This window comes from Pteropus alecto, unplaced genomic scaffold, assembly GCF_000325575.1.
Source record: "Pteropus alecto unplaced genomic scaffold, ASM32557v1 scaffold65, whole genome shotgun sequence".
Lineage (NCBI taxonomy): Eukaryota > Metazoa > Chordata > Mammalia > Chiroptera > Pteropodidae > Pteropus > Pteropus alecto.
In genome coordinates, this window is record NW_006439191.1 from 6288955 (window position 1) to 6305350 (window position 16396).

Genomic DNA, 16396 nt, shown 5'->3' on the forward strand with positions numbered 1-16396 from the left:
TAACCAGGTGGCTTTAATTTTTGAACATCTACAACTTCATATAAATTTTGGGGGTGCCTGGCATAGACTATTCTGTATAGTTACATAGCATTTCAATTTTCAAAATGTTTTTACATGATGTTGTTTTATTGGACCTTCATTATAACCTACTGGAAAAGTGGGAACAGATTTAAAAAAAAAAAGAAAACAAGGCTTCAAAAGCTTCAGGCTGCTCAAGACACCACAGTGCATGCCCCGGCCAGGGCTATGGCCATGAACTAATGCTTTTTTCTAGTATGCCGTGCTGCATCTCAACCTCTTCCTCTCACCGTTCCTTATTCGGGAGAATATCACATGAGAGCAGAAAGAAAAGGTCAACTGACTGCTCTCAAAATTTCCCAATACCGGCGAGTTTTACGCTCCGATATAGAGCCTCAAACGTTGCCCACGCAGTATTCTGAACATACTGAATTCTATCATAGTTTACATCACACATGTATTCGAATCTTGTCATGGTTAAGCAATAGTCCATACAAATGACTCTAGCCTCATTAAATAGACAGGTTGCTAAATTATAAAGGACCTCGCAATGTCATTAATAGCAAAGCATTTTCTTTGACAAAAGTCATTGAGGAGTCACTTGCCAAGCAGGGTCAGCGTGGATGCCCTATACAAAGAACACTGTTCCATCAATATTTTTGTTATATACAGATTCTTCTATGGCAAGAAGAACCTGAAATAACCTTATACCTATCATGGCAGAGTATGTTAGCACAGTGGACTATTATCTGGGGAGCGTCAGTAAGATTTCTAATTTTGAAATTTCTTTCTTTCTCCTGCCTTCCTATGCTGCAGGCATGCATGATACAAAAATGGCTCTGATCCCCTTCTTTACATTAATTCTTTAAAAAAAAAACAAAACAAAACAGATATAAGCCTTTGTGTTTCCAGCTTTGGTTTTATGTTTATTCCTATTATTAAAGTGGTCTTTTGGCAACCAGCTGCTTTTCAGCGTTTTTGAGGATTTGGCTGTTATTATTTATTTATTTATTTATTTATTTCATGTAAGTGGTGGGGAGTCCAAAGTTCAGCTGTAGCAAGGGGTCCATCAGATAGCATTTCGTGGGTTGATTATGCATGAGGCCGTCTCACACCTTGGCTCTGATTTCAGCTTTATGGGCCTCCTCTTGTCTCTGAGCCTGTGGAAAGCTGCATCCGTAGCACCTCCCAGAGTGGGTGGATAGAGCGGGAGAGACTAAGGCTTTAGGCTAAATTGCCAAATCCTATATTTGTACACCAGCAGGCAATAAGTGAAGAAGCTTAAGCATTGCATTCCTACTGTCTGAAGCCTGCAGACCCTGCAATCAAACACCTAGACCATATTCCAAAACAATTGGATCCGATGACAGCTTATTATGGAAAGAGTCAGTTTCACTAAGGATGCTTGCCAATAACACAAAGTGAAAAACGGGATCTCTTCATAATTTCTACTCGATGAGCCACAATTTTGTAGATGATAGCTCAGCTCTTATTCAGATTTCATAAACCACTTTGTAGACTTATGGGCCATTCATTCACACCGGGCCGGAGATGGGGGATCCCCGGCAGGCAGCCAGGAGCATCAAGCAGAGAGCAAAGACAGCCCTGTGCTGCTTAAGCTCCTCCTGGAGCCTGCCCGGTGACCTCCTCCCCCAGCCACACTGACAGCCTGAAGATTGAGTTAAGCACGAGATCCAAGCAGCAGCCGGAGCTAATGGTTCACCCCTTATTTTGGTGTTAAAGTTGGGATTTGTCATCCTGCTGGATGATTGTAGAGACACCTCTGAGTCAATCCTTTATTTCGAGATCAGGACAATAGATACCAGCAGGCTTGACACCAGGCAAACTTTCATAAAATGCCAGCTGGCCTCGTGAAGAAATTACACTCACTGGAGGGAATGTGACTTCATGTTTTCTTGTCACCTCTGGCAGACAATTTGTTTACAGATTTCTATGAACGTTCCCTCTTAGTTAAGAAACTCAGCCGGAGGCAGCCCTGTGTGAAATATTTACACTCATTTCTACTGCATTTGCTTGAAAAGTGCTTTCCCTTAAATAACATTGTATAGACAGCGACTCTGATTTTGGCTTTGTCAAAATTTGAGGCAATTTTGATCATTTCTAATTTTTGCATATAGCCTTTGGGTCTGTAGAATTTCTTTCTTTCTTTCTTTTTTTTTCATTCATTCATTTATTCAGTTACCTTTCAATTATGGGTCAAATTATTTTGTATGGTGTAACCAAAAGTGGATACATACTTTTTGTGTTGATTAAATATTAGTTTTACTCTGTTAATCGGGCCTTCAGAGTGGTAGAAAGAAATGAGATTTTGCCTGATTCTAATTGGACATGAGGAATTGTTTAAGCTAGATGAGCAGGAGGCCATAGGCAAAGCAACAGAAATGAGAAAAACTAGTATGTGCACATTCGAAAGATGGGAGAGTCACTTGATTAAGGGATATGCAAGAAGAGATTCCTGAAAATTATCCAGAAAGTATCACTGGAGATCTGCGTAGTCAGTTATCTTGATATTAACCCTTCTGTGACCGATGCTTACTGTACTTGTAAGGGACTGTAAATGGCATTCTTCACAAGAGGTAACTTTGATTGTGTTTGACAACCCAGGGTTCTAAGTCTGAGTTCATCATGAAAGAGCACAATTATTGACTGTGTCGTCTGCCATGGACAGACAAAGATATCATATACAGCCTTTACGTTCTATCATATATATTGGCATTTGATTATATTCAATATAACATTTTAGACATAGTTTTTTTTTTCTCTAACTTAAAAAAAGATCAGATGTCAGTAGAGCTGGTATTCACCAATATGTACCATTACACTACTATACTAATTGTTTATAGCTGGCATCCATTCAGATAAGATGGCTATCTACTCTCGTTGGCCAGTGCCTGGGCCGGTCTCATTATAAAAATTTTAAATATCATTCCTGAATATATGTGGATGTCTCCAAAAAGACTCCAAGTCCCTTGTGGTCAGTGAGTACACTATGAAATTCTTATGAAGTCTCACAGTGACCAGCTCAGTGATAAGCATACAGTAGATGCCCCGTAAATACTTAGCAAGTGGCGTTTCATTAGATGCTAGGAAGTAGACACATTCTGCATGGGCAGAATATGACTGTCACTCCTCTCATTTTGCTCTGTAGTGAGTGTTTACTTAGGCTAATGGCCTGTGAGTACTTTGGTTATTTTCACAGCTGCAAAAGTCAGATTAAAGAAGAAACTCATAAGGGGTTACAGGCCAAACTCTATGCTACTCATCAGCAAAAGAATGGATGGAATGGCCTCGCTCAGTGTGAAGATGCACCCAACACCTGGCCTGGCACAACTTATGGTCAGTGTGGCGGAGAGTGGAGTGAGGCTAGACTCTTAGGTGTGTTGGAATATCTCTGCCCATCTCCCCAGACAGAGCTGGGCTGTATTGTTGCCTCTGGTGGTTTTAGAAAGGGCTTCCATTAATTCAGACTGAGATTTCCTAAGAGCTCCTTCTTTGACGAGTTTAACGTTTTCCATTAAAATAGATACTCTTCTGTTTCCTTTTACTCAAACACCATTAAAAAAAAAATTTTTTTTTTTAACCAACAAATCCATACTTTTCCCATTCTAGAACTAAAGGGTAGTTCTTGACATAATTTTATTTCATGCGGATGTTTGTATCTTTAAATATTCTTGGGATCATTAAACCCTCTCTGTGGTCATTAGTTAGCAAGCTACATTATTCATTGCCTATATTTTTCTTAAAGTCAGTCCCTTTAGCCTTTAATCATTTGTCTTGATTTTTTATGAATCTGTTCCAATTCTTCAAGCTGTATATGGAGTTAAGGTCATTACCACGGACCCCAGTTCTTTAAAAGAAAAAACCACTACTTTCTTCTTCATTGTTCTGGGAAATCATGCATGGGCTCGTGTCCAAGGTGATATTGTCAAGTTAGCGTTAGCCCATACCAGCGATCAGGAGGCTGACATGTCATGAGACATATACCAGGAGATACTGTCAAGTGCTAGTTACAAGGACCCTATAAAATTTTAATTCTCAGTAATTGAGTCATGGGGTGAGCTGGCACGCCTGTGCATTACAATAATAGTTTTATCAACTAAATAGTGGTAAGTGGTAAGTGGTACATATTGGTGAATACCAGCTCTACTGACAACTAAATAGTGGTAAGGGGAAATAAAGTACTTAGGGAAAATAAAAATGTCCAAACTTTCGACATTCTACAAATGTTGTTTGCATACACTGATTTGCATATTAGTTTAAATAAAATTTTATTCACCGTTAATTTAAATCATTAGTAATTTACCTGTAAACATAACATCACATGTCTTTAAGTATTAAATAATTTGGACTTTCTGCTACTTTAAGAATTAATTTATTCCCAGTTAGTCTGTATCATCAAAATTAAGTGTCCTCTAATCTTTCCGACTGAGGACCACCGAGGTGCAGGAATACCTTTCCGTGAAGTTCGGGAGGAAGTTACGCACTGTATCCCCAGCACAGAATCCAGCTCTTCCAGCTCCTAGCCTGGTGCTCCTGCTGTAACTCGTTCCCTCTGTATCTGAGATGTGAAAGGAAAGCAAATCATCAGACCTAGGGGGTTGCTCTCTGCTCAGTGCCTTTTTGCCTTGTTTTAAAGTTGCTTCCTTCCTTTAGGGGGGCCCGGGAACTCTGTGTGACAGGCTGGAGGCAGGGGGTGGGCTGGATGGGGGAACGGGGCCGCTGATGATTCTAGGGGAAACCATCTGCACAGTGACAGCTCAACAAGCAACAGCAGAACTCCATAGCATGAGAGTGTGCGATAAGCAAGCAGCCATGAGATGGGGAGAAAGGGTAAAGGGAGTGGCTTCTAGTCGAATTTTATAGATCCGTCATGCTCTCCTCTACTCTGTGAGGCGAGAAAATTGTTAAACAGCTCAGGGAAAAATATCAGATGTCATTATAGTCATTAACATATTTAAAAAGTAAAGTAGCTAATATTCGGAATTCTTCTCCAATCTTATGAGAATCTCTTGAAGGAATGGGTCTCCTCTATCGATAAGAATTACTGAGCTAGAATTTGATAGAGTTGGGCTCAGTTTAAAAAGAAAAGAAAAAGAAAAATGAGGCCAAGTCATTTAAAATATCCCATTCCCACAAGGTGGAACTTTATTATTAAAACATTATAAGGTGTAATAGTTCCTTTAAAAATATAAATTTTTAGATTATCACACGAGAAAAATTCAGTTTTTCAAGTTATGGTAGTACTTTTCAGTGTTTTATAATTTAAGTATAGCCAACATCCAGCAGAATATTAGCACTATATAGAAAACAGAAAGCTTAAATTAATTTGTACAAAAAACGGACATTTATTATAATCTAAAGGAGTATCTTATGAGACTAAAAATAAGCCTCAGAAAAGAGGTATAACCATAGTGGAATGCTCAGGGGTGCTGTATTAACCTGGACAGGCTGTTACTTTAGCCTACAGTCCACTAACATAAGAATCTAAAAACTGGACAATTAACTACATTATGATTTTAATTTGCTTTGTCTGAATCTGTGATGGATATTTAATAAATACTGGCTTAAGAACTTCAGCTTTTACTTTTCCCCTCTGTTAAGTATTTCATAATCCGTAAATAGGTACTTGAGAAAATGCCTAACTAAAGGGATCCTGTGCTCTTTCGTAACATGCAGAGTCTCGTTGTGATGTCAGTGAGTCACCCTCTGACTTACCAGTGTCCTTCTGTGTTTTATCAGTTTGCTCATAAGATGCTTAGACCCAGTATTCTGCCCAATAATGTAAAAGCGTAGATCCATGGAAAAAGATGTCATATTCTCCTATAGAAAAGTGTCGCTTCCTCTGCCTTCCTGGTAATAGACCTCTCTCTCTCTCTCTCTCTTTTTTTTTTTTTTTTGATGAGAACATCTAGCAACCTTCAACCAGTCTCCATACTGACTTCCTCTGCTTCCCAGTCCAAAGGCTTCTCCATTCAAGACACCAGTCACACAACACCAGAATAAAATCTTAGTTCTGACTCCAAATTCCTGGGAATTATCTTAGGGAGAGGGTGGAAGGGAGGTGGTGTTGAGACCAGTTCCCAGAAGATGAGAGCTGACACCGATGACCCAATAGGGTCCACCATAGTAGACTAGGTTTGATTGGGGGTCAAGGTTTGGGAATTACCTGAGCTGGTTCTTCTAGGACAGTCTTTCTCAACTGCATACTCATCCTCAGATACCTCTTCTAGAGTGCCGTTTGAGATCCTCGGTTTTTTTAAGTACTCCTTGGTGATTCTTATGCTCTCTGAAGTTAGGTAGGTACTATTCTAGAATATAGTCTCAAAAAGATTCTGTGAGAAAAACAATTTCAACCAGAGCATCTGATGCAAACAGCCTATCTGAAGAATCCGTCCAAGCATTAACGTTAGTCCAGGGCCAAGTGCATTCTCACTGGGTTCTGTGAGATGAGCAGCATATACAAGAGAGTGCCATGGAAGGTTCTGGTGGTCTTGGTGGCTGTGACCAGTGGTTCCTAAATGATTTTCAGACAGCTCACAAGAAACTGAGTGAGTGCGGTTGAATTCTGTATAGGTTTTGGTTGAGTGGATTTTTAAAAACCTAATATTTGGTGTCCTAGAAGAACTTTATTATTAAGCTGTGTCCATCAATAGCTATATTAGGAAAATTGTTTAATATCACTGTCTTTCTTGACAACTATTAGCAAAGCACTAAAAGTGTTAACACTTCTGACCTTCTCTCCCCAAACAGAAGAGTAAATAAACATTAGAAACAGGAAAAGAAATGGCATCCAATTTAAAGCACATTCTATGTGCCTGACACTGTGGGAGGGTGTTTTGTGTGCATTATTACATTTACCCCTCATAACTCAACGAGGTAGCTATTATTATTCCTGACTTCAACACGGGAGCCTGAAACTTGTGAGATTAGCTCCAAATCATTCAGAAGGCATTAGTGTTGGACACTGACCAGCCTGGATTCTAACTCTAATGCCTGTTCTGTTTATATACTAAATGTAATCCACACTAGTAGCTATTAGTAAAAATGAGTCATTTTTTTTTTCTAGTGATACCCTATCATTCTTCAAGGAGCAGCTACAATCTCACCTATCCATGAGCTTTCCCTGACTTTCCTTAGATTTTTTCTACACCATTTATTTGATAATTATGAACCTATTTTATAATTTTTTAATATTTTAATATTTCTGAAATTGGGATGCATCTTGCCATGGGTGATGGATTATAGTTTGTCAATTTTTTTCTTTTTCAATAGTACAGAAAATTAAGATACATCTTAAAACTGTTGGCATCTTAGATTCAATGAAATACGGTAGATGCTGGTTTGATATTTAATAGTCTGGATGTGTCAAATTAAGACTACGTAGAAATAGTGTAATTATGACATCAATAAATAACTATGGCAGGAATAGTTAGTGCTCATGGACTTCCATGTGTTCCTCTACCTTCTGCAGCTCCCCTGTAATCCAGGTGGGCCCATGTGACCAGTTCTGGCCAATAGATTTTGAACAGAAGTGACACGTGTCACCCCTGGGCCAAGGCAGTTAAGTGGTGGTGTGCCTCTTCTCTCTTTCACTGCCATAGTGAACTGGGGAGCCAATGGGTATTAAATCCTCATTTATTTAACAGATTTATGGTAACATACTCACCTGACAGGTGGACCATGAAGCCTCCTTCTGCTGGATCCTTACTAAGGAAAGACTCATTATTTTACACACCTGACACTTTAAGTAGCAGTCCTGGGGAGCTGGACCCCTTCTTCATTTTCATCTCTAGGCTTTTCATTATCTGCATGCTCAGCTAAACTCCGTGGGCAACATTCATTTACAATAATGGGAAGTGGGGAGTAGGGGAAAAATAATTTCAGAAAGAGGAACAAACAAGAAAAAGCATTTGACTTCTAGTATCCAAATGCTTGGCGAGATTGCAGAAGTGGCCAGGAACATACGCTTCAAAACATATGGCCATAGGTTTTCTTCTCCACAGTAGGCCCAGTGTTTTCTGAGAAGCCTTAGGACGGACTGATCTCCAGGACAAGACAGACAGCTTTCCAGCTTCACTCAGAGTACTCATTCTTTTCAGAATGCAATCTTGAACTCACTTTTTGTCTCAGGAAATCCTGTTTGTGACAATGCCTCGCAGTTTTCCTAGATGGGGAAAAGCGCAGAGAAAGACTGTTTGCATTTACGAAATCAGAGTCTCTGAAATTTAATCCTACGTCCTATTTATGGTTGAGCTAGCCATCGAAAATTAAAAGGAACCTTTCATCCGTGTGTATCATCAATGGGCATTTATCAGGATTGTATGATTTTGCAATCCATCTGAATACGGAACCAGAATTTGTTTTCCTTCCGTTTCACTATGTAATTACCATGCAACAATAACAAAAGTGACATGTTTGAAGAACAGATAAAATGCTGTAAATTGGCCAGTAATGGTGATATTTCCTCATCTTCTGAAAAACCCATTTATTCTCTCTCTCAACAAATCAAGGCACTGTCAGCCCACACTCATCTTCTGGCTCGAGGGGCTCCCCCCGCATCTCTAGCTGCGAGCGAGTCCTGGAATGCAGATGAGGGCGCCTAAAGAAGGCTTTCAGCACGGGCAGCTGGTCCTCGCTTGCCTCAATTTCTAAATCATCCATAATGGGGCCAAGACCTCCCAAGCACTAAAAAGAGAGAGCTGACATGCTGGACAAACTGTTAATTTTTTCCTGAAGAAGCTGCTATATTGCACATCTGTCACTGCGTGCAGACAATTACTCACGGAGCGGGGGGGAATCTGCTTGTTTCTGGCTGACTTGTTGGGGGACTGGACGGAGAAACACAATGCCATGGGAGCCAAACCGGGCTGGCTTCCTGGCTGCTCGGCGAGTGTGCCCTCATTTTGGGAGGCTCAAGACCCAAGCCTCACAGAATACGGACCGCTGTACTCACGGCGGAGGACCCACACACCAGAGCCACGGGATTAGAACTACTGTAGCTTTACACTTCAAATTTCACACCTTTAATCTGTGCTCCCAAGTGCTTCACACCCCTTTAAAATTTATTTTGTGAATCCCATACCTCAGACATGCAATGTGGGTTATCTACAGTTTTCATAATGAATTATAGCCATCAACAGAGAAGTTTAGAATTACAGATTAGCCAGGTGGCCTCCTTAACCCTCCCCCCGTAAATTTATTGGCTCATGATAACTACGAAATTCTGGCATTTGAGGAAATTCACCCCAATAAGGGAAATAATTTGCTTGCTTTTGGAAAGCATATTTTTAAGTACATAATGTTAGCATACTATTTCTCATCCTTTCTGCTTTTATTAAAGAATGCTGTCTTCGTAAAGAAATGTGTTCATTTCTTTGAAATTTAATAGGAAGATGAAAACAGGTAGAAAATAGTTTTGGGTGTATTCATAATACAGTCTTGTCACTCCCATCTTATAGCTGAAAAGTCAATATACACAAGTTTAAAACGCTAGTGATGTATTTTGAGAATTCAAACTAAGAAAAAAAAAGATGCCAAAAGAAACACAAAAATAGCCTTCAATTGTTACCTGACTTCATCCTTGAAAGATTAAGGAGTAAACACAGGACATTCTGATAGATAATGCCACAGGAGCGAGGTCTGTGAATCTGAGGTTGATTTAAACTGTCTGACAATTCAAAGACAGAAGACAACTCTAATGTACAGATAAAAGGAACGTGACAATAGTAGATCATACTCCTGGCAGTTAATGGCACTGACTCTCTAAGACAAATCTGGACCTACTTAAAATGTCAGGTGTGTAAAGTAATGAGTCTTTGCTTAGTAGGAACCCGGCATAAGGAGCCTTCATGGTCCATTTGTCAGTTGAGTATATGTTACAGCAAGCCTGTTAAATAAAATGAGTATTTAATACCTATTGGAATAAAACAAAACAAAACAAAACAAAACAACTCACACTCTAACAAGTTCACTTAATTTCTGGGAGAAAAGGTAAAATTTGAGATGCTTCTTAGAGCAAACAAAACTCAACACTTTCATGAGTATTACAAAATATTAAAAATAGTCAAGCATGTGCATGAGAGTTAGGCTGTGATATTTCAAGTGGCTAGAGAGAGAACGTACTTTAGAATTATAGAGTCTCTGAATGGAAAGAGACCGTAAGCCAATTTCAGAGAAAATAAAAACAGGGAAATGTGGTAGAACAGGTCACGATCAGCTGTGAATAAATCTGAGCCAAAATTGTTTAGCAATTCTTTTCTCTAAAAATTTTTGACATAAATTTTAACAATGAATTTAACTGCACTGTGAAATGTCAATTGTCAGCAGGTAGCAATTAAAAAAATTTTTTAAGAACTTTCAACTTTATTTTTTATTACTTCAAGGTACGAGGAAAACATTTAAAGCACGGACAATGACTGCTCATAAATAACATTCTTAAGCATTATGTTTATTCTTTCATTTTTTTGTGGTACTATTAATATAGTTTTCTACCGAAAGAAAAAAAATCTAAAAAAAAAAAAAAAATCCAAAATATTCCTTGCTAAACAACTTCATTTTATAATACCAATTTAGATTTTTTTTTTTTAGAAAGGCAAAGTACAGGAGGAAATTGTTTTAAAAAGCATGCCAATGGTAACTTTTTTCCTTTCTTGAAATATCTGCTCAAAATGAAAATATACTGAAGAGAAGCGATTGCCAGTTCGATGAATTACAAGAATATCAATGCGCAATGTTAAAATAGGCATATTAACAAAATACTTGGCAGCCATGTATACTGCACACTTCTGTGCCCTATAAACACTCCTCTATGTGTATACATTATGTTTATCTTCAACCCTACTGTCTTAACTTCTGCTTGATAGCCACGGTATGAGTTATAAGATCTATGTACAAATGTTGAGACCAATTAATTCGTAATTTTTAGTTAGCAATGGATTTTCTTTTCAAGAGGTACCATATAATTTAACAACGAAAGCAACGAATTTGAGGGGAACGTAGTCTTTAAAACTGTATTTGAGGAGGAGGAAAGAAGGAAGGAGGGAAGGAAGGGAGGGAGGAAGGAAATCACCCTAGAACAGAGCGTGGTCAGTATCAAGAACAAGTATATAAAGACAAAACGTCGAATTGCTCATTTTGAGAGATGTACGCACTCCTGGTGAACGTGTGGAGCGTGGGGGAAGTTTGCGTGTTGCTGCTTCTCTGCCTTGACTAGTGATTCATGCATGCTGTGTAGTTAGATACTTCTAGAGAATAAGACATATTTTCAGTCCCCTGCTCTAGATACCAAGATTGAGAACTTTCTTCTGTTAGCTGAAAATATTAAGATGAATTATTATGGGGGGAGGTGTTAGAGAACCACGCCCAAGTTCAGTGAACATCCTAGAGGCCTTGCTTCAGATGAGTACCCGTCCAGCAGAACGATGACAAGTTTTCATGAACACTGTAGTCTCTAAGGCAGGGGTCCCCCGTGCCAGGTGGCCGGCTCTGTTCCACTCTTTCTCACCGTGAGGGTTAGAAAGGAAGTGAGAAAGAGCAGCCAAGCCCTCAGGAGTTTGGCGTCGGTCTCACAGGAACCTCGTTGTTGGTTATTAGCGGCTCCAAATTTGGCTTTTCAAAATTCTAGGATTTTAACAAAATAATGTTGAATGTCAACTGCAATCGAAAAATCAAAGAAAGGCGGGGAAATGTGAAGGGGGGTAAGAGGTTCATATTTCCAGCTATAACACAAATAAGTCACGGGCCGCTGGTGCTCGGCACAGGGAACACGGTCAATAACATCGAGACGGCGCTGTGCAGTGTCCGATGGTGGCTGGGCTTATCATGCGGGTCACTTCTTTAGGTATGTAAATGTTAGATAACTATCGTTTACACCTGAAACTACGACAACATTGTGCATTAGCTACATTTTAATAAATTGAAAAAAAATTCTAGGATTTTAGAAGATCTTCAAGTTTTCAGAAAACACTGGAATTTAAAAGGTCTTTTGAACAGACACTAGAGCACTATAATCGACCTTAGAGAAGTTTTAAACCAGCATATATCAGTCTCCCCCAGCTTTTTCCCTTACCTCATGAGAATTAGCTTATTTAACAGAAAGCATTTTTTTCTTTTTAATGGCACATTTCTAAGTAACAAACTGATAGAAAATAATTGTACAGCAGGGTTACCTTACCCAAGAAGAATGCTTCAAAAGACCAGCTCAGCCGGTGGCCCACGGTCCCTCTAACTAACCTATCCTCACCACAGTAATGTGAAGAAAAGAGGCAACTCTTGAAACGGATACATCTGCACATCATCAAGGCTATCAAGTAGCAGGCTGCCTTTCCTCTCCCTCGTTAGCAGTGTTTTCTTTAGGGGACCAGCCGGGGAAGGTCTGTGACACACACAAACCTCCTCTCCCCACTTTAAAAGCTCTTGGGGGTTTTACAAATCTTCCAAAACCTATTACGGTGCAGCACCGAGGAATTACTGCCCGATCCGCTTGTCCGAGCCCGCAGACTGGACACCCCCACGAGTGAACGGCAGTGTGAGCTGTGGACTGGGGGATGATGCGTCTGTGTGGTTTCATTAGCTGGAACACAGGCACCTCTCGGTGGGGGACGTTGACAGTGGGGGCGGGGAGCAGTACATGTGTGAGGGCAGGGGGTCGAGGAGAAATCTCTGTACTTTTACCTTACTTTTGAAGTGAACATAAAACCGCTCTAAAAAAAAAAAAAAGCAAAGTCTTAAAAAAACATTATCAAGGTGATTCGCATGTGTTATGTTGGCCTTTACTCAACCAATAGGGGCCATTACAAATGGAATATGATTATCAGTCCTTAAGAATGAAGGTGATAACGAGTCGGCAACTTTTCATCACTGAGATTACGAAGCAGGTGGTTCAGAAATAACAAAGCGGGCACGCAATAAGAACGACCTGCTCCGCTCGGTTTTAAGGTAACCGCTTCGATGCTAGAACGCGCAGATCAGTACCTTCCGTTTTTGTCCGCCTGGCACCTGGGCTAGATCACTGCCCGAAATCTGAATTCTTGGGAGAGCTACTTAAACCCTCAAATAAATTGATTCGATATTCTAACTTACACCAATGGTTAAAATTTAAAATCAGTTTACTACAGTTGAGTTGATCTAAAAACAAAAGTTAGCCTTTGGGAAGAGAGAGAGAGGTAGAAGTTAGAGGTCTAGATTAATAGAATTTACAGTTTGGTCATGATGAATTTAAAAAGTTACATTTTTCTTCCAATAATTATTTTACGTTCTAAATGAGGTAAAATGTATAAAATAGGCACTAAAGTAATGTATCGCTCTGGGGATAATAATGACGAGGTTTATTTGTGTCAAAACGCCAGACGGAAGCAGTGATTGGGGTTTGTCAGCAGCGGGCTTTGGACCCCATTGTCCAAGGATGGAAAGTTGATGGGTATCAGCCCATCGGAGAATCCTCGTAAAAAAAAAAAGAAAGGCCCAATTCAAGCAATGTGAAGTCGGCAAGACTTTCGAGCAAAGACTCGCGTAGGGCTTCGCCGATGCCACGATGGGCCTTTCGGTTGCCGCACGTGGGGATGACACAAAACGCAGCTCTTCCCGGAGTACCCTAAATCAGAAGCCCGTGGGCGTGCTCACGTGTGCCTGGGGCTGCCCACGCGCACCCGGATGAATCAAGCTAAAGCATTAGACGCTATTGACATATGCGATCAAAATAAATAAGAGAAATGAGCTGTTTTGTTTTTGTATCTAGGTACAGCGGAAAATTGCTGAAAAAATTTTAAAAGGTAAAGGTTTGTACTTGAGCACCACGAACTGCGACAAAATCCCGTCTCTATCGCTGTAGCAAGACCGAATGCAGTGAGGAAGCTAGAGTGGCAAGCTCGAGGCGATGCAGATCTCGGCTTCAAAAACAGAAGCGATGCTGTGATTTTCTAGAACGACGGGATACAGAGAGTGAATGAAAACTATAGGACCTTTCGTCTTTGCTTTTCTTCCTAGGTGGATTTTCCTGAAGCGGAGGTGGTGGCCGCAGGAGTGCTTTTTGGTAGAGGGTATCCAAGTCCTAATCCTTTTGGCCTCTGCATGGCCTGAACGGGCTCAGCGATCCCCTTGCCATCACGTCCAAGGCCTGAGCCAGGCGTCCAGCCCATATTCTGGAGCATTCGGTTTCCAATGTTGTTTTCTAGGATGGGCTGGGCATTTTCTCCTACAAGCCCTGAAATTGCAAAACGACAAGAGACGATTAGTTGGGACACAGGCGAAGACAGATCCTCTCAGGCTAAGAGACCATGCTCTTTTATGTTTTTCTTTCAAAAAGGCACCTGGGAGGGTCGTTTATTCACCTTTGCATAAGAAGCTTGCTGCAGTACAGGGGTCAAGGGGGGAAAGACCTCGCTTACAGTTTCAGCTCTACTACTTAGTAGCTGATTAAGTTATTTGATCTCCTGGGCTTGTTTTTTCATGTCTGAAAATCAGGTGTAAAAGAACGCACACTGCCTACCTCACGGGAAGTTGTAAGGATCAGATGACATCACGTATGGAAAGAGAGTTCTCAGTAAATGACAAAGCACTTTACAAAGGCAATTCTTTTCTTTACCGTATCAGCCTCACGGATAATTCTGAGCATCACCCATGTACACTATAACGTCTCACACTGATCCAGGACCTTGACATTCAAAACTGAAACTAGGACCAAAGTGAACAAAAAGCCCAATTGATGGCATCCTTAACTCCTAAGACTTGTTGACTTTGCTATAACGTTCTTCTCGTTATTTATTATTCAGTCTGTAACATGTGTACCCTTTAATTCTCTTCCTTCTCCTTTTTCCGTTTCTATGTTTTAATGACTGGAGCAGGACATAAAGAGGGAAAGACGGAAAAGACGAGTAAAGTTATTTATAGCACTGTATATAAACAGTCCTTCTTTACCTCCCTCCCTCTCCTCCTACCTACCTTCGTTCCTTATTTGGGAAAAAGAGATTGGCTAGGGCTTCTCATGATTAATTAAGAAATAACTGTCGTTTCCCTGATTTCCTTAGCAGAGACTGAGAAGCGTCTATTTTAGGCATTTTGTATTTGATGACATTTTCAAAGACCGATTTTTAATTTAAACTTTCTCGTAGGCTCTTACGGGGAAAGCAGAGCATATATACTGTGTATGTGATTCTGGGAGAAATGTACTAAATATCTAACGATTCTTTTCCTTACCGTATCAGCCTTACATGCAGTCCTATCATCTGACAGCAAAAGATCAAGAAACCAATAAATGTGGTAAAAGTCAAGGAGTCACGAGAACCTGAGCTCTTGCCTTCAACGGCGGGCGTGGCCCTGGCCCGTCTGTCTCAGCTCGGTAGAGACCCGCTCTGTGGTCGGTCCGTTTCTGCTCATCCTCTAGAAACAGCTATTAGATTACGGTGTCTGAAAAGGGGGTATGGCAAATCTGGAGGTAACCGGACATACGCAATCTGAACTCCCAATTACCAGAGCATTTTGTGTGGTTACTCTACTTGCAGAAGAAAGAAGTAATTACCAGGCAAACTAATATTAAAAGTTCTGCAGGAAAAAAAGGATGAGGGTATCTTAAAACAACCTTTGTTTTAGTGAGAACACATTCAGCCTGAGCTATACCAAGGCTTCTTCCCAAGGTCACAGACGTACCGGGACGTAGTGCATGCCCACCACTCCCTCCCTAGGCCTCCGAGCATAAATACACCTCGCCTTTCAGAGAGGTGCAGGGTCCCCGAGGTATACCAGCTAGTCCTCAGGCCTGTGTCCTGGGCCCAGCCTACTTCTGCTCTGAAATGTGGGCTGTGTCTTCCTAGACAGTTTGAGTGCTGCAACGGGCAGTTGTTGACAAAAATCACTCATTACTCTCGAAGCCTCGCTAGTTAGATGTCTCTTTGGCACCCACTCATATCCCCATTCTGCCTGGTTTCTATCGTCATCATCATCGTCATCATCATCGATTTCTCCTCCCTGAGTCAGGGTTATGACTACATGTAAGGCTGGGACTCTCTGTCCTCTTCCTTCTCTAAGGCTGTGTTTCAGACTGTGATACAAGGCACAGAAGGACCCTCAAGCACCAATAACGATGACAAAAATATTACCCGTGGGACCGCAGAGTATATAGCATTCTATTTCTTGACCTGGGTGGTGGTTACTCAAAGTTTATTACTATTCTTTAAACTGTGCGTTTCCATTTGTTCTCTGGCATATGCATTTCATGGGAAAAAATAAAATAGAACAATTGTCAGGGTTGAACCAATAGTATATCTTATCTGGAAATCTGTACCTGGCCTTCTGGGGAATAGCAAGTGGGCTGTTTCTCATGATTTCAACTTATAGACGAAGAAAACTGCACAGTGCTAGGGGT

The 16396-nt window shown here is 40.6% G+C and overlaps 1 protein-coding gene across 3 annotated transcripts in view; it reads right to left on the reverse strand.

Moving 5' to 3' along the window:
• Positions 1–13330: 13330 nt before the first annotated feature.
• GPATCH2 (G-patch domain containing 2) overlaps positions 13331–16396 on the reverse strand; it is a 140161-nt gene continuing 137095 nt past the window's right edge. For all 3 annotated transcript variants that reach the window (XM_006916225.3, XM_015592774.2, XM_015592773.2), the window contains exon 10: positions 13331–14239. In XM_006916225.3, coding sequence (XP_006916287.1) covers positions 14019–14239 — 221 coding nt within the window. In that variant the 3' untranslated portion in view covers positions 13331–14018. The remainder of the gene's footprint in view (positions 14240–16396) is intronic.